Source organism: Cladophialophora immunda (assembly GCF_000835495.1).
Source record: "Cladophialophora immunda strain CBS 83496 unplaced genomic scaffold supercont1.3, whole genome shotgun sequence".
Lineage (NCBI taxonomy): Eukaryota > Fungi > Ascomycota > Eurotiomycetes > Chaetothyriales > Herpotrichiellaceae > Cladophialophora > Cladophialophora immunda.
Window position 1 is genome coordinate 2,573,855 of NW_015622543.1, and position 22,461 is coordinate 2,596,315.

The 22,461-nt window shown below is 52.8% G+C and overlaps 7 protein-coding genes across 7 annotated transcripts; 3 read left to right on the forward strand and 4 right to left on the reverse strand.

Annotated features, from left to right (window-relative positions):
* Positions 1–125: 125 nt before the first annotated feature.
* Positions 126–488, reverse strand: PV07_05357 (uncharacterized protein; the record flags this gene model as incomplete). Its single annotated transcript, XM_016392242.1, has 1 exon — positions 126–488. The coding sequence occupies one exon, from the start codon at positions 486–488 to the stop codon at positions 126–128; it is 363 nt and encodes a 120-aa protein (XP_016249761.1).
* Positions 489–3,730: 3,242 nt separating this feature from the next.
* On the reverse strand, positions 3,731–6,096 carry PV07_05358 (uncharacterized protein; the record flags this gene model as incomplete). The annotated part of the gene is made up of 5 exons (XM_016392243.1): positions 3,731–4,111; positions 4,187–4,507; positions 4,585–4,743; positions 4,809–5,778; positions 5,876–6,096. 5 exons carry the CDS (start codon positions 6,094–6,096, stop codon positions 3,731–3,733), a joined length of 2,052 nt encoding a protein of 683 aa, XP_016249762.1.
* Positions 6,097–6,532: 436 nt separating this feature from the next.
* Positions 6,533–7,614, forward strand: PV07_05359 (uncharacterized protein; the record flags this gene model as incomplete). The annotated part of the gene is made up of 2 exons (XM_016392244.1): positions 6,533–6,867; positions 6,951–7,614. The coding sequence occupies 2 exons, from the start codon at positions 6,533–6,535 to the stop codon at positions 7,612–7,614; spliced, it is 999 nt and encodes a 332-aa protein (XP_016249763.1).
* Positions 7,615–8,009: 395 nt separating this feature from the next.
* Positions 8,010–10,099, forward strand: PV07_05360 (uncharacterized protein; the record flags this gene model as incomplete). Its single annotated transcript, XM_016392245.1, has 9 exons — positions 8,010–8,250; positions 8,311–8,370; positions 8,430–8,866; positions 8,929–9,093; positions 9,146–9,233; positions 9,311–9,516; positions 9,574–9,612; positions 9,686–9,977; positions 10,038–10,099. The coding sequence occupies 9 exons, from the start codon at positions 8,010–8,012 to the stop codon at positions 10,097–10,099; spliced, it is 1,590 nt and encodes a 529-aa protein (XP_016249764.1).
* A 4,227-nt stretch (positions 10,100–14,326) lies between these two features.
* Positions 14,327–16,741, reverse strand: PV07_05361 (uncharacterized protein; the record flags this gene model as incomplete). Its single annotated transcript, XM_016392246.1, has 8 exons — positions 14,327–14,615; positions 14,691–14,937; positions 15,039–15,328; positions 15,392–15,489; positions 15,547–15,683; positions 15,755–16,008; positions 16,090–16,368; positions 16,434–16,741. 8 exons carry the CDS (start codon positions 16,739–16,741, stop codon positions 14,327–14,329), a joined length of 1,902 nt encoding a protein of 633 aa, XP_016249765.1.
* Positions 16,742–17,158: 417 nt separating this feature from the next.
* PV07_05362 (uncharacterized protein) lies at positions 17,159–18,341 on the forward strand (the record flags this gene model as incomplete). The annotated part of the gene is made up of 3 exons (XM_016392247.1): positions 17,159–17,255; positions 17,312–17,629; positions 17,785–18,341. The coding sequence occupies 3 exons, from the start codon at positions 17,159–17,161 to the stop codon at positions 18,339–18,341; spliced, it is 972 nt and encodes a 323-aa protein (XP_016249766.1).
* On the reverse strand, positions 18,288–21,995 carry PV07_05363 (uncharacterized protein). The gene is made up of 2 exons (XM_016392248.1): positions 21,753–21,995; positions 18,288–21,705 (listed from the first exon to the last, which is right to left on the reverse strand). The coding sequence occupies exons 1-2, from the start codon at positions 21,819–21,821 to the stop codon at positions 18,736–18,738; spliced, it is 3,039 nt and encodes a 1,012-aa protein (XP_016249767.1). The 5' UTR covers positions 21,822–21,995; the 3' UTR covers positions 18,288–18,735.
* Positions 21,996–22,461: the final 466 nt, after the last annotated feature.

Consider the following 22,461-nt stretch of genomic DNA (forward strand, 5'->3'; position numbering starts at 1 on the left):
GCGGCATAAGCACTATAATTATGAGCCCGTGCAGCAATCTGAGCTGCGGCATTGGCGACGACGATAATGCTGCCTTGCTTTTTGCCGCCGTTGATCATCGCTTGCGCGGCTTGTTGGCATGTATATTAGGCTCCCTTGACGTTGATCCTCATGATTCTGTCAAAGATTGACTCGTCAGTCTCGAGGAAGTCAACCACTTGGTTGACTCCCGCGCAAGCGACGCAGATGTCGAGGCCGTCATTCTCTTCACAGAATGTGTTGATGATCCTGAAGCTTTCTTTTAGCGCAGGGACATTAGAAACATCCAGTTGCTGGTATGCCGTTGCCACTCCGTACGTAGCGGATAGGCTTTGGAAGTTTGTTGATGGGGGATTGATATCGAAGACCACCACGTTGGCGCCAGCTTCCGCAAGGCCAACTGTAAGGGCGCAGCCGATCCCTTGGCTTCCTCCAGTGACAAGAGCAGTCTGACTACCCAGAGAGAACATCCTGCTTTACCACTGGGCTGACTGTTCGTGTCCTACAAGTTCAGAATTTCTTATCGTTGACAAGCAGTATAATTTCCCCAAACTCCAGAGCTCTTTCCTCATTAAACCACAGCTCCAGCATCTGAAGCTCAAGGGCGGCTCGTTTACACAACGATCGGAGCAAGAATCATTTACGGCCACCGTCTCGAGGAATGCTAAAATGCCGTGGCACAACAGCACTGCTCGCTCACTCTAGCTGTTTGAGGTTTGTGGGCTCATTGAAGTCTCCTGATCGATCCGGGATTTGAATTTCCCGCAACTGTAGCGAGAAAGAAGCTCAGCCAGACTCACTTCTAAGATCTGTTCTCAGACACGATGGTCTCGCACAATCATGGTTGGTTAAAGCGACCGTCAACTCTGCCCTTCGGTGGCCTTGCTAGTGCTGAAGATGGAGACTAAGAGCTCGCATCCCACATTCAGCGGATCCGGTCACTGTGTCGTCGGATCCTCAGGGTCGCATGTCGTGGAAAAAGGTCATCTGAGACTGTTTATTGAGCTCGATCGCCTGGGATGTTCTGACTGGGTAATTTGGAGCGAGCGGCGTCGAGAGAACATGAAGCAGTACTCCGCATTGTTCCCTGGCACAGACTAGACCATCGGAGCGATATTGCAATTTCGACACACTCGGCAAGTCCTCTACTTGAGTGCACACAAAAGGGGGGTCAAGGTGAGAGCAACCGATCAAAATGGCAGAGCAACAATGTAAATGGGGAGGCAGAATGCGGTAGAGAGTTTATAACGGATAGATGTCTGCACTTTAGACAGGGTTCCTACGTGGAATCGAGCATCTGCTATATGCTAATTAATGGCCGACTGGGTACCTGAACCCTGACTCGCCGGATTTCGATCTCTAAAATTAGTCCAAGTGGATCAATCCTCATCCTAATGTGACAGAGACAGAACAATGGCCATTCATTGGCCAATATGCCATCGAACCGATTGACTGTCACATACTGCCCTTGGGAAATGTCCACGATCCATGAGCAGCGAAACTTGAAAGTCTCCAAGAATACAATTGCCTATAAATCCGACTCAATCTGCGGCTAGTTGTGGCGCCTTGTAATCCATGGTGATGAATGGGTAATCGATGTAGCCCTTTTTTGGATCTCCGTTTGGATACTGTGCGAAGTACTGGCCCATTTTGTCAGTATCGGCCATCGAACGGAGGGTGTAGAGAGGGGCAGAAAGAACTTACATCGTAATTGTATTTGAAAGAAAGGTCGCTCTCACGCCCGGCAATAACAGCATTCGCAAAGTCAGGATTGATCAGCCAAGGCCGCCCAAAGACGATGACGTCTCCAGTGTTGTCCTTGAGGAGCTCTTCGGCTTCGACGATAGAGATGGCACCGTTGAGAAAGACCTTAGCATTCTTGATCAGGTGGCGGTAGGTGGCCCAGACAGGGTGTAGTGGTCCTCGAAGTCGGCCGTCGATTTCCCAGTCCATCCAGTCTACACAGAAGTTAGCAGAAACCAGACTTGGTCAACATATAGGGCACCGAGCGGTACCTAGGTATCGGACTAAGTTAATGTAAGCGAGTGGACGCTTATCAAGCTCCTTGATCAAGTAGGAATACTGTTCGATTTGCCTTTCAACAGGGAACATGCCGAGATCACCACGCCCCAGAGCTGGAGTCACCTTGAATCCTACTCGATAAGGACCCCAAACGTCTATCAGGGCGTCGATAACTTCCAGGCAAAATCTCGCTCGCTTGAACTCGTCAGTTTGATGCGCTTTGGCGCTAGGTTGTATCAGATCCTTACATTTTCGACCGACCCGCCGTACTCATCCGTTCGCTGATTCGCGCCATCGTCTAGAAACTGTTGATTTTCAGACGTCAGTACAAGAGGTAAACTATGGCAAATAGAGAATGCGGAAGCTGACCTGGTTGATGAGGTAGCCATTGGCGCCATGCAGTTCCACTCCGTCAAAACCGGCTGCTTTGGCGTTCGCAGCGGCCCGTCGATACAATTCCACAATATCTTTGGGGTCGGTGATTGCTGTTGGGGTGGAATAGCCATTTTCCATTCCTGGCTCGAGCTCGTAGACTCCATCATTGTCTGGCGATAGACCCATACGCGCTTTTATAGGGCTGGGGGCTATCGTCGGCTTCCCATATTCGCGTTGAACCTTGACATTCCTGTACGACATGCGTCCCGCTGAAGTAGTCAGTCAACCAACCACTGATCTAGGCCAAAAGCTTTTGTGTAACGGGCGACATACAGTGCCAGAGCTGACAGAAGAAGACGGAACCGGGAACAGAATGGAATTTGTCGACAACCTTCTTCCAAGCCATAGCGTGTTCGTGCGTGTCGATTCTTGGTGTCTCTCGCATCGGCGTGCCCTGAGGCTCGATCAAAGCACCACCGGCGACAATAAAGCCTGCCCCGCCAAGTGCACGCTGATAATAATATTCAGCATCCAATTCATTAGGGTAGGTCTCAGAGGATCTGCAGATGTCCGCGGACTAGTCGACTTGTTCTCGCACAGCCTATGGTAGGTCCGAGGAATACATGACATACCGATTTCGCGAGATCGAGGACATGCCAATTCGATTCCTCAGCTTGAGAGGCCCGATCTCCAAGGGCTTTTTCAGTTGAGTTACAGGGGTGATGAGCTCGTTCATTTTGTGAAGTTTAGGGGCGATGTATGGTCTATTCCTTGATTCCAGGGAACTTAGAATTAATGGTGAGAATGCTGCACGACGTTACTACAATAGAACCAGTGCTTATACGGTGCCCCTTTTCTATGTATCAGGACTAGGATAGTGACGGCCTTCATATACAGCGTGAAGAGAGCCGACTCTCTAGGGCGAGACACTATCGTAGTGTTGAGAATATCACGGAAACTTCGCAGCCGCAATCTGTGGCCATTTATTGATGAACCTAGTCATCTCTTCTGATAATCAATTTGGAGGCAGATCGCAGGTGATGTACTCCAAGCCCGGTGTTCTCCCTGGATGCCCTCCCTCGGCATTCGTCAAGCCCGTCCGTTATTCGGATATTCTCAAAATGGGGAATGGAGCCGGGGACCTTCCCTATCGAGCTCTATAGTATTATGCTCTCAGTGGTAAAGTGTTCATCGTTCGAGAGAGACAGTCACAGCCGTCAGGCAAAATCATTACATCTGGAGGTGATCCGCCTCCCGCGATTTAGAGTCAGTCCGTACCTAGCTCATCTATCCCAGCTTGACGGTTCTGATACTTTTATCCCATAGCAACAGCATCTTCCTTGAGCGCCTGTTGCACAAGCAGCAATCGTCTGTTTGACAGCACCCGGGCGGAGCAGTCGCTCAAAAGACGAGGCGGGATCAAACCAACATCAATCAACCTCAACAGGTAATCTGCAATCAGTCTCCCGAGAAAAGGTATGTTTTTGAACCTTTGTTCGTCATCGAGAGACTGAATTAGCGCCCCCCGGAGAGGAGGATTCCTGGGAGGTTTCTGTGTCCAAGGAAATGAGGCGCGCCATGACTGCGGATCTAATGCCTCCCACAGCTTCTCCGTACACGGCTGGTAAATGTCAAATTCCTCGTCCGTGATGACAGGCTGTACACCGGTCATCAAGCAGGAGCGGCAATGGACAACCTGGGGAGGGAGGATTAAAAAATGGTTAGTTGAGCTGTGAACCGAAGAGAGGGACGCATGAGGCGTAGAACGTACGATGACCGCGCAGACCAGTCTCTTTCTCTGCTCATGGTAGACCCAGGTATACCATTTCTCTAGATCCTTTGGACTTTGTCCGTCTTGTTCCCTGCTTGGGCTTCTACTCGGCCGACAGCTCATGTGCCCGGGGTCAGCTTCATCGTCCAGAGTGAAGAGCATGGATTTGCGCGCATCTCGAACAAGGGACGCCTGCGCCGCGATCGCAAAATCTAAGAGTGCGTGCATGTCTGACTCGATGATATGGAAGTACACCAAGCATCGGATAACCAGTCGCACAAAACCTTCCTGCTGAATGCTCTCAGGGAGGTGGGAATTCGTCTTGAGGATGAGCCGTTAGCAGGGTATCCCAAAGTTCGACGAGAGAAACAATGCAAGAGGAGAGAGAGAAAGCTCACCCGAGACAACAATGCGCACAGCGTTCCGACCGTGGTGACGGAGTACTCCCGAGCGGTGGCTTGAGAGCTAAAGCCGGCACCAATGGCCGTAATGGCGCCTAATAAGAGAGGCGTGCAAGTAACGACACTGAGCGTGCCACAGTGTAGAATGGGAAATCTCTTCCAAAGGTTTTCAGCTCGGGAACGTTTGCAAGGGAGGGGTTGAATTGCTCAGCTTTTCATACCGGATGGAAGTGTGTAAAGTAGAGAGTCCAGTAACATGCGGCTTCCGAATGGGATATTCTTGGTATGTCTCGAAACAAGGTCAGCCCGGAGGGTGGCTTTAATCGGTCATACATGTCGGCTATTGTGGTTGATTGAGTTCTCCAGGGTAGACTACAACTGCTGTTGCTGTCAGAATCTTCAGAGACCCCTTGGGAGACGGCAGAGTCGGTCCCGGCTGAAATCGGTTCATCGTCCTGCCTTGTGCTTGTCGTCGAAATCATTCGGCCTTGGAGCAGAGGAGGTGCCGGCACGGCCATGGAAGGGCTGTTCAAGCCGTTACCAGGGTCGGATTCAAAAATGCCCTCCTGATTTGCAGCCTCGAGGTATTGTAGCGCTGGAATCTCACCATGCCTTCCCCGGGTTGCTCCTCCTCGGCCCAACGCTACTGTGTCCTGCAGCAAACCTTCTGCACAGAGATTGTCCCAAAACATGGTGAAACCACTGCAGGGCGAAGGCGCTGTGAGCGTCTCATTCATCATTGTGGAATGGTCATTCCAGGTTCCATCGTTCTCCCAAACCGGCATCGTCATGTCCAGTTTGTCAAGTCCGATGTCATGGTTTCTATGAGACGAAGAATCTGCAGCTTCACAGAGTTGGAGCGATGCGTGTTCAGGAGAGAGGTCTAGCTGGAACGGCGTCGCCTGAAGTCGATCCTCATCTCTCCGGAAATTCTCGGAACAAGTGCCTTCGCGTTGAGCTGGCTCTTGATCATGGGGCACGTCCGGTGGATATGACGGGAGTGCTGTCCATTCCGCTGATTGTGTTTGTGTTGTCGAGGTATTTGCATCCTCTTGGACTTCATCAGCCAGCGACTGGTCCGATGAAGCTAAAGCGCGTCGAGGTCGTTTTGCAGAGAAATCAAACTGGCAGAAGACGCCATGCTTGTCGCATCGCGCACAGGTCGGTGTGCCCACGCATTTGACCTTGTACCTGGAGTCCAAGGATCAGTTTGTCGCCGCTTTTAGAAACATATAGCAAGCCGTCTTCGTTGAAGAGAGGCTGTTTTCCAAGCAAGGGGAATACTCACAACGCGCATCGCAGACAACTCGTTCTCTTGCGCGGGTACGACGTTCTGTGCGCTTGGGGATCCTGGTGCTTTAATCTGACGTGCCTTGTCAAGACATCTTTGCGAGCGAAGGACTTTCCGCAAATTGTACAGATCACAGGGGCAGTCCCAGGGGTGTTTCGACGACGGCTCCAGGTCCTCTTTGGCTGGGGATTTATGGTGGAGTTATCGGCAAAGGACATGGCTTTGGTACTGGTATGGGTCGTTGTTGTTCTGATTGGGGTTCTGCTGAAATGAGGTATGGAACAAGCAACGCCCTGAGCTGTCTTGGTCGATCATCTCTGTGTGACAGGGAGGTTGAGAGAGGAGTTAGTTCACTTCCAAGCTCGCCAGAATGAGCCTCGGGCGACCGTCTCCCCGCACTTTGCTTGCTCGTATCTGTGCCAGCGTGAGCCGGGATGATCTCGGGGAGCCCCGCGGGGAGTGGTAGGGCGAGCAGTGATAGCTGGTGAGGCTGATGCCCTGGGCAGCCTGGCCCTGGAAGCCTGGATTGTTCTAAGACACGCGGGAGGCGGGCGAAGCTCATCATTCATCAAGCCTGGAGGGACTCACTAATCCGCCAACTCTAGTTTGACAGTGCTGCTGTATTCTCATGTTCCATTGGGCCTCACCAACTCAATGGCGTCCCCTCTTTATGACATTGCTGAAGAGAGGAAATCTGCCCATGCTATAGCCTTGATAGAAAGGAAATTTCAGGACGCAATGCAGGCTTTGGCAGAATCCCGAGACCTTGCTATCCACGCACTCCGAGGAACGACCCAGCATAAGGGCTCTAACGATGCGCAGCTCATCTCTACGCCTACCGTTACTTCTCAAGAAGTCGCCGGCACTATTGCTTCAGGCACTGCCATTGAGGTCAACCGAGTATCGCTGCCGATTCTTCCTCGACCATCTTGTTTCTGTTTGGATCTCATCGAGATGGGCGGCGTGGTTCGCCAACGCATGATCGAACAGTCTACAAAACCTAAAGACCAGCAACAGAGGCAAGTCTGTCTCTCAACTGCCAGGGGAGCTTGTGCTGACTCCGCGTTCCCAGTCTGGATGCGCTGACCCAAAAGATGCTCGTCTCACTGGTCACGGAGAAATGGAAATGGGCTGAAACGTGGTTTTGGGAGACCATTGGCCTAGAGAAGCTGGCTCCCATCACGCAGTATCAAATCGCGCCGACAGTGGAAAACTACTGGAAGATACAACCCGGCTATCGACCGACTCAGTTACAAATGAGCAGATTCCACTGGCCCGCGCTGGACTGGATACCTTTTGCAGAAATTCGAGACAAGCTGATTATGCATGGAAATGAAATCGACCTCACCGATGTCATCCTCACGGCCATGCAAAGCTACTGTCTCGAGGTTCCCGATGAGCCTCTTGACATTGACATGCCCTCGGCTGACCTCACCGCACTGATGCTGCCGCTCGTTCCAACACCTCAAGCGAGCCGCCCTCACACCACGACCTTGTACCGTCTACGGGAGTATATTGACCATCTCAACGTCATTCGTACATCGAAAGGTCCGTCCACCGCGAGTTCCCATCGCGCCAGAATGTCAAAGTCCTTGGAGGCCAGATTCGTCCTGACCCTGAGCGATATCAACGCACCATTCAAGCTTGAACAGTCATTTTTTGACCAGTTTCCACTACTTTTCTGCGAGGAAGCTGTTGCTCGAGGCACATTTCGCTCCATATATGACACGAATTAAAGCGGAAGAGAATAAAAAAAGCTTCCTTCAAGAATAATCTGAATCGCCGTGCCTGGGCAGGTAATCCGGATCCAAAAGAAATAAAGGACCATACATGAGGCCGACAGCCACCGTGATCTCACATCCCACCCAAGAAGTTTACGTTGTGGCCCTTCGTGGTCCAGGCCATGCATGAGTGGTGACCTTCTGGATTTCTGTTCACGTGCTGCAGGTGGTTCCTCCGATCACCACAGTTGCCCCGAACCTGCACCGTGAGGGAGACGTTTCGGGCGTACTGGGCCACGGAATTGATCACTCCAAAGGGGGCCAGTCAAGAACAACTCCCCAAGTGATTCTTTCATGTTCGTGTGCACGTCAATCTTCATTTCCGAGTTCTCAACGACAGCGAGCGTATCATGGCTATGCTTCAAGCCGTCACAACACTGTCACCCGAAGCAGGCGCAATCCTCCTCAGCACCCTCGTGGCTGGATGCCTTGCTTGCGGGTTGGTCACGGTAGTGATCTATCGACTGTTTCTTCATCCTCTGGCCAAGTATCCGGGGCCGTTCTTCGCCAAACTCACGAACTTTTACGACTTCGTCGTTGGCTATCAAGAACACCGAGCTCAGCATTTCAGCTATCTGCATAAGAAATATGGTGTGGAAACGCCTTTCGGGCTTCTTGTGGACATGGATGGGCAGATGCTGACTTTAACAGGCCCCGTCGTCCGATTTGGCCCGAATGACCTCAGTTTTTGTACGCCTCAGGCCTTTGTGGGTATGTGAATAGAAGCCATGTCTCTTTAGCTGTTTCCGGTGTTGATGGATTATATGGAGACATCTATGGCTGGAAAGCCAATGTGCGCAAGCACGACGGAATGGCCGCTACACAGTCAGACCCCGAGACCACCAGCACCTTCAGCGAGCTTCACCGCGTGCCCGCTCTCAAGAAGCGCAAGATTTTGGCCCAAGGCTTCTCTGAATCCGCACTGGGACATGCTGAAGGCAAGGACGGCCCCGCCGCGTTCTTCCGAGGCCGACCTGATTCGCTGACTGGGGCATCAGAATTCATTGTTGATCAAATTCGCATCTTTTGCAGATGTCTGGTCGACCCCAGCACGGAACCAGTCAAGGATATGTCTTTGTGGTTGAATTACCTTGCGTACGACGTCATGGGGGAGGTGGTGTTCGGGAATGGCTTCAACATGATGACCGACGACAAGGAAAGGTACATCCTTCCTCTAATTGACAATATGGTGTTTAGCATGCTCCTGGTAAGACTGTACGAATGGGTTTCGTCGATGTGGCTCCGGTTTCTGACCAGCTTTCCGTCCAGGGAGGGATTATTCCGTGGCTCTTCAAATGGGGAGTTATCGATTTCATGTTTCCTTCCATTTACTCCGGTCGTGTACGGTTTATTTCCGAGGCTGAAAAGAAAATAACGCATCGGCTGTCCCGGGGCCACGAGAGCAAAGGTGATAGGAAGGATTTCTTTCACTTTGTAAGTTGAAATGGATTGGACATGATCTTCGCACAGCTGATGGTCGGCATAGTTGCTGAGCCATCGGGATCCAGAGACCGGCGCACCTTTGTCGAGGAAGACACTGCTCACAGAGGGTGTGCTCTTGGTGACGGCGGGGAGTGATACCACATCAACAGGCAAGATTATTCCCCACTACCTTTACCAGCTTCGCATCCTTGGAGCTCACTATTGCAAGGTCTCGCCGGTACTTTGTTTTACTTGCTCAAGTATCCTCACTGCATGAAACGACTGAGACAAGAACTGGACTCGGTTTTCTCCGACGTCGATGAGATCAGCACCGGTCCAAAGCTTTCCACTTGTGTGTACTTGAGGGCGTGCGTCGAGGAAGGCTTGCGAATGGCGCCTCCAGGGCCGGGAATGGCAACGCGCACAATTATGGAGGTAGGTTGTATTCTTGCTCGGTGTGGTTGGTCCCCGGAGCTCTGACCGCTTTGGAAGGGCGGAACCGAGATCGATGGGGAGTACTTTGATGAGGGAGTGAGTATTTTCTGCCCTGGATCTTCGGCCAAAGGTGTTGTCGGGAGTGGTTGACTGACTCGCTCTCCATCAGATCAACGTTGGGTGTTCGAATTGGACTTACGCGTATAACCCTATCTACTTTCCCGACCCGGAGATCTTCCGTCCAGAGCGCTATGTTGTGGAGGGCAGCACTACCGAAGACGACGTGATGCGAGCAAAGAACAGTTATTGGCCCTTCCAGACAGGGGTTCGAAAATGTCCCGGCATGAAACTGGCGTACCAGGAACTATATCTCACGATCGGGAGGTTGGTTTACCTCTTTGACATCACTCCGGAGAAGCCAGAAGAGCTGGAGGGAAACTTTGAAGTCTTGGACCACTTCAGTACGTGCTCCATTGATTGTCCCATCCGTGATCCTGGATGGCAGGGCTAACTTTTGATAGATGTGAAAAAGAAAGGACCTTTTGCCTCTTTTAAGCTTCGGGAGGGAAGATCTGTGGCTTAGTAGATAAAGTGCGGACGGTGTCTATGTTGCATATGGGCGAAATGTAAACTGTAGGGAATACTCCTGGCAGATACAATCGGGCGGCATAAGCGTTGCATAGACGAAATGATTAAGCTGAATGTGCTGATGTTGCCTTACCCCAATTTGTGTCTCGATCTTTATTCTTCCATGTCTGGCCAAAGTCCCGTTCGCCAGCTCGAAGGGTTTCCCCCCAGAGTCTATGTGTATCTTTGAATCCCACTGCGAGCTCCTCAATTTGGAGCGATCGATGGTGGTTGTCGTTGTGACGAATGAATGGTGGATGTGGGTCGACCACCCGATCGGTCGAGAATTGTGGTCACCCGCTAACCCAAATAGGAAACTCGTTGACCTGATATAAGGATATAAAGGCATAGGGAGAGACGGTCGTTGACTGGACTGGTTCAGTGCTCCAGAACAGTGCCGCTTTTGTACCCAACGCTGATTATCCCAAGGTTAGATGAGTTCTCCTCCTGGCTACGGAACTCCCAAAGAATGGCCGGCGACGGCATCAACATACTCGAGTTCGGGGCGGAGGAGACACTGGAGCACCACGAAGGGCGTCACCATCACCCCGAGGCGGCCATCCCTCGAACTAACCTGCGGAATATTCTCTACATTCTCGCGATCGGAGTCGGCATGATCGCAGGAGGAGCTGTCAACGCCATGATCGCCACGACCCTGGCGCAGCCTTCGTTCATTGCTTACTTTGCGCTCACGGCCTCCAACTCAACCACGCTCATCGGAGCCACCAACGGCACCTTCTACGGGGGAGGCTTTGTGGGCGTCTTCTTCGGCTCATGGGCGGCGGACCGTTTCGGCCGGCGCAGAGCCGTGGCGTTGAATTGCATCATGGCCACCGTATGGATGGCGCTGTTGGCTGGCTCGGTCCACATTGCCATGTTCATCACCATTAGGTACGATTGGGAGGGTCCTCCATCAAGTTTTGCTCTTTGGCCCGTTCTTGTACTCATAACTTCAAAATTACAAGGTTCTGCGCGGGATTTGTCGCGTCCCAGTTCGTCACGCTCACCCCGCTGTATCAGTCCGAGATGTCGCCGCCACACCTGCGCGGCATGCTGGTCGGCATGACCGGTATGGGCAACTTGGTGGGCTACCTGATCGCTTCCTGGGCTGGGGTGGGCTTCTACTACGCCCCGGGATCGCAGGACGACTGGCGCTTCCCGTTCGTCATCCTCGGCGGACTGTGCCTGGTGGCTCTGGTCCTGTTGGCCTTTGTGCCCGAGAGCCCGCGGTGGCTTTTGATGCAGAATCGCCAGGCTGAAGCCAGGAAGGTCGTCCGCCTGATCCACAGCAGCAGCGTCGACGGCGATCACCGGTTCGCCGACCTCGAGCTACTCCAGATGGAGCGCCAGATCGCCGAAGAGCGTCTGATGCACGTCGGTTACCTCGAGATGTTTATCGTCAAGAGGTGGCGACGACGGTCTTTGCTTTGTTGCTTGGTCGGCTTGCTTGGTCAGGTATTGCACTCCCCAGTCTCCTCTCACCCCTCCCCCCGTATCCCTAAGGCAGGGGATTCTATCCACTAACCGGCCATATCCACAGTCAACCGGCGTCCTGGTCATCAACAACTACGGGCCATTCTTTTACTCTTTGTTGGGGTTTGGTACGGTGCAACAGTTGTATCTAGCCGCCGGCTACATCTGCACCGCCTTTACTTTCGGGTTTCTGTCCATCTTCCTGATCGACCGGTTCGGCCGTGTCAAGTTGATGGCCTACGGCTCCGTCGCACAAGTTGTCTGTGTCATCATCGAGGCCGCGATTGTCGCCAACAACCCGTCCGGCTCGAACAAGGCTGCCAACAGAGCCGGCATCTTCATCTTCTACCTCTACTGCGCAGTCTACTCGATCTCCTGGGACTGCACGCAGTTTGTGTACGTCGCCGAGCTGATGCCCACCCACCTCAGGGCCAAGGGCGTCACCCTCGGTATTGCCGCCCTCTATCTGTGTGACGTCGGGTATCTCACGTAAGTCCCAAACTCGAACAGCCACGTTCTTTCCAGATGCTTGCTCTGACCACTGATTCCAGGGGAACTCTCTATGCGTTCAGTCGCATCGGATGGAAGTATTTTTTGGTCTTCATCTGCATCTCACCCATCCTGATTGCCCTGTTCTTCTATTACGCCGAGGAGACCAAGGGGAAGACGCTAGAAGAGATCGGAGGCCTCTTTGGGGATACTCTTGCCGTCGAGTCCTTGGATGCCATGGGAGAAAAGATGGACGAGCAGTCCTACCGAGCTGAGGAGAAGGAGATGGCGGAGGTTGGCAAGTGAGACAGGGAATTGCGGCAAACCATTGCTGTCTTTCACCTTTGTCTCGATAGTCTACATAGCTTCCAATCACGAGACTGTTATAACATTCCAACCCGATCCTACCGTGACACTTCTGCCATATTTAGCGAGGATGGCGAAGGGAACCAGATGCTGAATCACCACATCGATGACTTCTTGATCTTGCTTGAGCTTGGACCTAGATCAAGCACATGTAGCTTTCCATTTTTCAAGGAGGAAGATGTCTAAGTTTTGTCGTCAGGCGGCTCACACTCTCCATCCAGTATGACCCTTACCAAACAGCAAGGAATCTAACACCTTTTGCAGTCCCGAGCGACATGCTTGATCAAGACCCATTGGTGACGTTGTTTGGTTCCATTGTTTTTCTTCGCCCAAGAAAAGCTTCAGTATTTGACGGTAGTATACGCTCCATCCACCGTTACATTCTGACCGTTGATGAACGTGCTCTCTCGACTGAGGAGGAAGCTGACAACGTTGGCTAGTTCCTGCGGCATGCCCTGCCTCTTCAACGGCGTCGCCGCCACGATGCCTTCCTCGACGTACCTCCCCATCTCCTCGGGCAGCTCCTGGACCCAGGCCTCGAACTTCTTGGTCCGGATGGACCCCGGAGAGATGGCGTTGACTCGAACGCCGTGGGGCCCGTAGAACTGCGCGCCGTTCCTCGTGATGGCCTGGATCCCGGCCTTCGCCGCAGAGTAGCCCGGCAGACCTAGCCCGACCAGGCCGTTGACCGAGGAGATGTTGACCACGGCGCCCCTCTCTTCGACGGCCAGGTTGGACGGAGAAAGGGTCGCCTTGCGGGGTGTTTGGGACCTCATCTGGAGGCAGATGTGCTTCTGGCACATCCACGTGGCGCGCTGGTTGAGCGCGTACATCCTTTATTCCACACCCGGAGCTTCGTGAGTGACATTTCTTAATTATATTGAGATATGATTCGAGTGAGATCCCATTCTTGGGCGTCTTACTTGTCAAACTGTGCCACGGTCACGTCGTCCTCGTGCTTTTCCATCGGCTCCCCGACGCCGGCGTTGTTGCAGGCGTAATCAATCGTGCCCCACCGGTCGACCATCGTTTGCACCATGTTGACCACGTCCGTTTCCTGGGAGACGTCGGTCCTCACGAAGACGCTGTCGACGTGGTATAAGCGCTTGAGGTCGTTGGCGACCCTTTGACCGCCCTCGACATTGACGTCGGCAATGAGGACGTTGATGCCTCGCGACGCGAGCTTGTGGGCCACCGCGTTACCTATCCCAGTTGCGCCTCCGGTGACCAGAGCATTCGCCGTCTCTCGCGCGAGGGTGGAGGTACCGTTTTCGTAAGCCATGGTTGGCAAATAGTGATGGGCCATGTAAGAAACGATTCATGTAAAAGGGGGGTTGCGGACGGTAAAAACAGGGTGGAGTGCTTGTTGAGCTGAAGGCGTTGTCAACCATAGACTGACGAGGTTGCTCTTCTCTCCCCCTCCAAAACTGCCATTCTACGAGTTATCCATGGTTCATCGGTGTTGCACAAGATGTTCTGTCCGACTCCCACCCAAGGAGACGGCGAGACGGGTAGTCCGAACTCGAGCTCGGATAACAAGGCCGGAGGGCGAAAGTCAACTCCGTACATGTAAGATGTGGGATCGGACGTGCCACAGAGTCCATGTAATCCTGCGTCTACCGCAACGCCGACGCGGCAAAAGGCTACGGTGGACTTGGTCAAGGAATTTCCTCTGATTGAATAGACACAGCCTCTTCATGATACCCTGACAGCTTTTCAGGTAGGTGATCTGCAATAGCCTGAGGTGAGCGAAAAGCTTCTCTAATTGAGAGTCGTTGAATACTGTAAGCACAAATACTTGTATCATCCATGGAACGATCTAATCAATGGTTGCCCCGTATCAAACATCTATAGACTATAGAGCATTTGGAAAGATGATAGTCTCTGCCACTTCTACCACCTTTTCCGAGCTTGGTTCATTCTTTCCCCCGTTCTGAACCTGGTGATCTGGCTGTGCGACATCCTTCCACTGCAATTCATATTTCTCCTGTCGATCTTTCCCATCCACCAGCCCCCAGAACCAGGTGATGTCTCTGCCATCGTAGTCTCTCGTGGAAAACCCATTCCCCAGGAACGCCCACCTGTTCATCGCCTTGTATTCGATGTGGTAGTCCTCGTAGCGCGGGTGCTCAATGAGTTCCATGCTGGTGTTTTTGCAATCCTTGTAAGCACTCACTCACTGGGCCGTCGCGAGGATTCTTTGACCATGACTGACTTACTACTGTGTCCGTGACCCGGGATATAGCATGATCCTGCCGTCGATCTTGCCTCCTTTCCACCAACTGCGGCACTCCGAGTCCCACACGGTGCGTTTGAGGTACAGGTCGGCATGCTCTTGGAACTCGAGCGCCACGTCTATGCGCGGGGCAAAGCTTTTGATGTTCTCAACCTGCATTTTGCGGATGAATTCGTTGAAATACCGCGTGAAAAATTCGATCATGACTACCGCGCTCGCTTGGCCCAGAGCTAATCACCCCGAGCTGAACTCAGTATTCATCTTCCATAGCATCGTGAATGACTCCTGGTCCGGGATTGGAAAAAAGAGACAGAGAGTGGTTTCCACGTACGCCCGTATGGTCCATAATAGGTAAAGTAGTTGGGTATCTCAGGCGCGGCCACGCCGAGATACGAAAGCGGGTTCTCGCGATACATATCCTGCAGATTCCTACCTTTTGCCACGATAGGGAATCGAGGAACCCATGTAGTATTGAAGCCGGTGGCTAGGATGATCAAGTCGACCTCTTGCTCCTGTCCGTTGGGGTCGATGAAGCCCCTTGCGGTGATTTGCTGGAGGTCACCTCCTGGATAGGCTGTCACATTGGGCATCGTCAAGGCTTCGAGAAAACCAACACCTGGACTGTGAAGGAGGCGTGGTTAGCAATGAAAAACCCAGTCTTCAATCGCCTGGGCTGGTGCATACGTCGGTCTCTTACAACCCACGGGGAAGTCCTTTGGGATCAGGGCATTTGCGATGTCTGGTCGCGACTCCAGCTTCTTGCACATATCTTCCGTCGCAATCTACTCCATGCTCAGAATCATTATCCATCCGCAGTCAGAGATCCATTGCTCTCTCACCTTTCGTGCCGCCAGAGACTCGGGCGTATTCTTGTAGTATACGCCAAAGCCTGCGCTGATGCTCCCTTCAATGTTCTTCCTGTATTTCAGGTACGTGACGGGATCATTCTTCATCAGGTTGATTTCTTCGTTGGTATCTAATAACGATGGTCAGGATCACCGTCAAACCTCTCAACCGTAGATTCAAAGGCGGTCCAAAGAAGCTTACATTCCGGGTTTGGATTTCCCGGCGGGACGAATTCGTTCGCAAAGGCACCCAGGACCCATGTTGGCGATCGTATCCAGGTATAGAGATGGTCCACATCTTTCTGAATCCTGGCTGTGACTTGAATCCCGCTGGAACCGATGCCGCACACAGCTACTCGTTTGCCCTTCAGATCGAGGTCCTCTGGGTAGTTGGCGGTGTGGGCAATGACACCCTTGAAATCCTTGATACCTTTGATTCTTGGCCATTCCCAGTAGCTGCAAGATGGTAAGTTGTAAGATCTGAGAGTGGACGACGCCATAATCCACCTCAAGCCATGAGAGGAGTATAAAACTTACTTCAACGGCCCTCCAGCATTGATAAAGATATCACACGTCTCCGTAAAGGTGCGCCCTCGGCCTGCATCCTCGACCGTGAGGGACCATTTGCCGCTGTCCTGTTCCCATCGGGCGTCTGTCACTGTGTGATTTAGCTTGATGAAATCCCAGAGGTTGTATTTATCCACCACGCGCTTCATATACGCGTGGATCTCGGGCGACTCGGAGTAGAATTTGCTCCAGACATCTGGCTCCCAAGTAAATTGGTAGGTGACGCTGGGGACATCACAAGCACAGCCCCTATAAAGGCCAGTGTCAGTTCCAAGAGCGACGTTCCAACCGGATTCCAACCTTTAGCGACCTACGGGTATCTGTTCTCAAGCCAGGTGCCGCCCACATCACGATTCTTTTCGTAGATGATAATCTCCACGTTCTGCAGTTCCTCGCGCGAAAACTTCGCAAAGGAAATGCCGGAGGCGCCCGCGCCCATGACGATGACCTTTAGGGGTCTGTAAGTGCCCGACGGTGTTTCATCGATCCGGTAGCCCCGCTTGTTTGCCCTGGGCCACCCATAGCAGTCGGGCAGGCTCTGAAGATACTCCAGTGACGGGATAGAGGTCCCATTCTGGATTTCTGGAGCAGGGGACTCTGTTTCCATGGGTGCAGGAGACATGGATACCACACGATGAGAGAGAAACCGGGCAATAGATGACTGCTTTGCGCTGTGGGAAATCAACGGAACAACAGTTGCAGGAAGTATACAGAAGCCTCTGTTAGTATTTACTTCGCTCCGGCGACAAGAGCATTTCTTGATCTGACCTAGCATCGACTCTCAGCCATCCTGTCCATTCTTGTGGTCTCATGTAGAGGGCGGCCACCTCGATCGGACCAAGAATGTGGTTCCTCCCAGGAATGGTTACTGCCACCTCTTCGACAGGCCAATACGGGATATGCAAAGCAAATACTCCATTACGGTTTCAATAGACTCAACAAGAAAGGCGATCAAAGTTACAAGTCGATCTGCGCCTTCGTCGCAGACACTCCTTCCACCACAGCCTTTGAATCGGGACCTTGCATCTTCGGTCAAGCAATGGCAACAATTCCCAGCTTTGACGAACTGCCTCCAGTGCCCGGCCAGCCTCAAGGAAACGCATGGGGTCTCTGGGGGGAAGATGATCAACTTGGTGGTAGGTGCGATCGAGAGAACATCCAGAGATATGGACCTAATCGAAGGTCGGATCAGCACTCAACAAGATCAGCCCGGCAGCTCGAATCGCAGCGGCACGAGAAGTCAGGGTCGGGAAGAGCGTGTCTCTGGACCTGCCTTTGAATGCATTCACGCATGTCATTGCCAACCGGATCCAGTTCGAGCACAAGGTGATCGACTTCAAGAAGACGAACGGCGCCATCGGCCACGACGAGGAGCTACGCTTCAACACCCAGTCTTCCTCTCAGTGGGACGGGCTGAGCCATTGCGCGATCCAAGAGTCGGAGTTATACTATAATGGCCTTCGGCACGCGGATATTGAAGGCACAAGAAAAGGGACGAACGGAACAGACAGTAAGCGTCGATATATACTCATCGTTCACTCAAACACCATAGCTCGTTTCTTTTTTTCCACCCCACTCTTCGCCTCTCCTTTTATATTTCCTAGGGAGAACTGTCTCCTCCTCCACTGCCTTTTTGAGCATTCACTAAACGGATCTGGTGTCTAGAATGGGTCGAGGCAGGCGGAATCGTCGGCAGAGGCGTCCTCATCGACTATGTGAGATGGAGAGAAGAGACGGGCCAGCCAGCCATTCCAGCCGATAGCCCCTACGGCATCAGCGTGGCCGAGTTGGAGGCGGTGGCAAGGTTCCAAGATCTCGAATTCCAGGCCGGCGACATCCTTCTCCTACGCGGGGGCTTCACACTCTGGCACCAGCGAGCTCCGCAGGCAGAACGGGTCGAGAAGCTGGACAAGACGGCGTTCGTCGGCGTGGAGAGGACGGAAGAGATGAAGCGGTTTCTCTGGAATCACCACTTTGCGGCCGTGGCGAGCGACTCGATCGGTTTCGAACAGTGCCCTGTCCCGTTCGGACAGAAGGGCGAGGTGGTGCTGCACGAATGGATTCTCGCACACTGGGGGATGCCGCTGGGCGAGCTCTGGAACCTGGAGCCGCTCAGCCATTTGTGCGCCGCTGAAAAGCGCTGGAGTTTCCTGCTGACCAGTGCGCCGCTGTATGTGCCTGGGGGAGTGGCGTCTCCTCCCAACGCTTTAGCCATCATGTAGCTATCTGGTGCAAACGGTTCAGAGCACTTCGAAGCGGTTGTTTCCGTGGGTTGCTGGTACTGGGTAGCAGCATGGTTATGGGAGCTTGCTAGGACACCAAGGCTCACTGAAGACCCTCAGAAACAAATGTGTAAGAGGTAGCCAAATGGCAGGTTTATTCTCGTCGTAGATGTCCCTTAAGAACACAATTGAGGTATTCAGTCTCCCGTCTCCTTCTTTTTGCCCTTCATATTTAATTTGACATGTTTCAGATACAGTAACGAGGGCGCGCCTTGATCTCCAAAGGCAAAAAGACCCTCACACACAAAGAGTATCTGTCTGGGCATGACAAGCAACGATGAAGATCGCAGGCCAAAAATAATGCAAGATGACATTGTCAATCTCTGCAGAGGCTTCAAGAGGGAGTCTCCTGCGCAGTTTGGAACTTCGATTCCGCCCGGTCGTACATCTTGGGCCGCTCAGTTGTATCACCGTCCAGTTGTTGTTCCTCGGAATATATCTGCTTGTTCGCGCCCTCCTCATTGACCACTCCGTTTATATCCTTCTCTTTTTCTATCTGTTCTTCTTTTCTCTCATAATCTTCGACCCTTTCTTTTTCAGCAGGCTCCGCTGTATCAACCACGCCAACCACGCCCTCTGCCTTGACAATGGCGGTGGAACTTGGACTTCTGAGCGGTGCCAGCCGGTCCATCCCCTCGTCGCGTTGGTGGCTTTGTAGCCGCTCTAGGCTGCGCTGGCTTCGGGGTGTATCATTCCCAAACGCCCCAGGATGAGCTCTTCCCGAAATATTCGTACCCGGCTCGGCGTCGAGATTTATACTGGCCACGCCTTCGTTGAAATCTTCGCTCCCAGATACAAAACTCCTCGCCTCATTGGCTAAGGGGCTTCCCGGCCTTGTATTGGTGGCTGGACTTGTTGACTTCGCCTTCTCCACCTCTTGTGAGTCGACGCTCTTTGAAATACCTGGTGCGGCGAACACCGCACGAGTGCTAGCATCGTCAGCCACCATCCCGCTACGCCCAGTCATCGTGCTGGCGGCGTCGGAGAGTACAGGCCCGTGTTGTCCACCACTGTCATCACGAAGGTGCGCCGCTGTTTTGAATTTCGGAATGAAGCCCGCCGAGAGCAGGGACGACTCAGGTGAAGCTGTATGCCGGTCCTGAGCCGATTGTTGATTCCCTGCTGTATCTGCTAACTCGGTGGTACTTGTAAGGTCTGAGGGAATCACGACCGGGGGTACATTGCGGCCTTCAGCTTGGCCTCTGTCCGTGACCGAGATGGTGCGTTTCCTGCCTCGAGTTTTCGATGCGCTTGCCCTGCGTTTTGCGCTCATGCTTCGCCTCCCACTGAAGCTTCGTCGCGAACGAATCGCAGCCTGCTCACCTTCGACGGCAGCGGGCGTGGCGCCCTCTTCGCGTTCTCGTCCCAGGCGCTTATCTTCCGATTTCTCCATCTCAACTGCCTCCTCTTCCCTCTTCAGCGCTGACTCGTCATGTTTGCTTCCCCACATACTCCACATCGCGAGCCCGTAGCTCTTCCTCTTCTTTTTGGCCCAAAGATCTTTGTCCGTCCGCCGGCTTGCGAGAGCACACGGTGGAGGGTGCTCACCTGCTCCAAAGCCCTTTATTTTTCCACTGGATAGAGCTCTGACTCTTTCCTTCTGCACTCTGCTCCGCGCTCTGGCATATTTTGTGTCCCAGATCTTTTTGGCCGCGAGCCAATTCCTCACGGGACCAGGTTTGACCACTCCTACCTGGTCTGGAGGCATTTGTAACGCAGGCAGTTCTCCTGGTTCAGCGAGAGGATAGATTCTCCCATGTCGGTCAACCCGTTGACGAATCATGTTGTTCTCGAAGGGCGGTATTGGGTCTCCTGCTCGACCAACACTTCCTATTATTTTGTTCGGATCCAAGTTCGTCTTCGCTGCACTGTTATTTGACGACTCGACGTCGGTGTCTGCTGGCGAATTATCATCTGACTGCGAGGAAATGATCGAGATATCGTCGTCATCCATGATCTCGATCGCTCGTTTCTGAGCCTTGGCCAGTACCCAGGCCCCAAACTGTGCAACTGAACGATACATGAACTTGGCCGGACGGGTAAAAGACAGAGTCGGAGCAACGTGACACAAATCTTCCCATACCTGTAACTGGACCGGTGTGGGTTTGTACTTCGCAACAATGGTACCATCTGGATCATATCTTGAATTGTAAATAGAACCTAGGGGGAATTTAGAGGGATCGGCCATCTTGTGAGCAAGGTAGATTTGTTCATCGCGCAGAATTTCCCCTCCGCCGGTAAGAATCAAGACGGGAGGAAGTCCTCCAAGAGAGGGTTGCAGAACGGGTGACACTAGTGGGTGGGCCAATAGCTGGTTGGTCGTGTACATCTGGATCTGGTCTCTTAAGACGACTCGCTTTCCATCCAGCTCCATTGACAGAGGCAATTGAGGTCCAGGCTCAATATCACCGTCGTCTTTGACAGGCACTGACATGCTTGCATCGGCTTCCCCGTCCTCCTTGAGAGATAGATCTTTGCCTTTCGCCAATCTGCTGATGGCCGCTATCTCTTCATCGTTGGGAGGGGGCCACGAGGTCGAAGGTTTCTGCATGAAGCCATAGGATGGAATATAGTCAAACTCTGCACTGCCACTCAGGCTTGGGAAAGAATGTGTGAGGTCGACCCATGGGGAGATTAGGACTGCGCCCGCGGGTAAGGGAAGCTCTTGATCACGTAAAATGCAGAGTATCGAGACCACCATGCCACCACCGGCCGAGTCACCCGCCAGGACGATCTCGGAAGGGTCATGTATGCTAAGCAGATAGAAATACGCCGCAAGGCAGTCCTGTAGCCCGCACGGAAAGGGGAATTGAGGGGCTAGCCTGTATCTCGGAGCGAACACGCGGGCCCTGAGTTTTCGAGCATGTCTCTGAAGCTGATACCGGTGGACATCGACGCTGCCGAAGAAGTACGCTCCTCCATGGATGTAGAGCATGATCCTCCTGCTTTTCGTTCCTTCTCTTTTGTGTTCGTTGTAGTGTGCGCGCATCTCGACCCATTCTGCTTTCAGATCAGCTCCCTTGGGTCTCCATTGCCACCACTGCGTCCCGCCGACTTGTTCAATTCCCGCGGGTCCCAGTTGTTCCGCGATTGTTTTCGCAGCCTTCGAGACATGGTCCGCTGTGATTGTGACATTCTCGGTCCTTACCCAGGACGGACTAGGGACCCATTGTGCGGTAAAAGACTGTAAATCTTCAACTGTATGGTGTGAGGCATAGTGGAGAAAGGTTCGCATTAGATGGAGACCTTCATCGTAGGAGATGTGGGCGGTTGGTTTCTGGCGGCGGGGCTTCCGGTTGGCATACTATGTTCTCGGTTAGGACAGACTTCTGTCATAGGCAACATCCGTACATGAGATATGCATGTCTTTATGACAGTGGGAGTGACGGCAGCACCGGCGGTAAACGTGTTAATGGTCATGGTTTAGGTCCGCAAGCTCACGCGTCAGGCGGGTTTCATGCTGGTGAATGGAGAGGAGAGCAAGTATATATAGAATAGGAAGAATAGGGATTGGGAAGGGAGGAATAAAGAGAGACCAACGCGACAGCAAGCATTCGTGGCCAGCGCTTTGCCAGTATCAATGCCCGAGGCGGTTGGGGAGTTCGATGCGAAGAGGACAATGCACCTCGTATTATTGGAGTCCACTCTCCACAACCACGTCATACGTCATTCCACGGACCTCCAGCCTTGCCGCCAAGAGTCCAGCCTCGTGCATTGTCACTACGCGATCAGATTGGACCTTGGATATCAGTCATCATAGGCTGCCATCTGCCTCAAGACTATCAAGCACCGACGCTGACTGCTACTGATATCCTAGGTCACCGATGCCTACCAAATCAATCACCCTATTCATTGACAATTACCACCTCGTCCATCCGCAATGACGGCTAATACTTCTCCTCCTCGCCACCTTAGAACAAGTAGATTCCGATACCCACGATCGAGGCTAGTAGCGCGAAGAATGAACACGAATTCGAAGTCTTCGCAAACGGAGCAGCGTCGCTCACTGAAGTAACCCCATCATCACTCCCGCTTCCACTTTGACCTTGGCCGTTGCTCT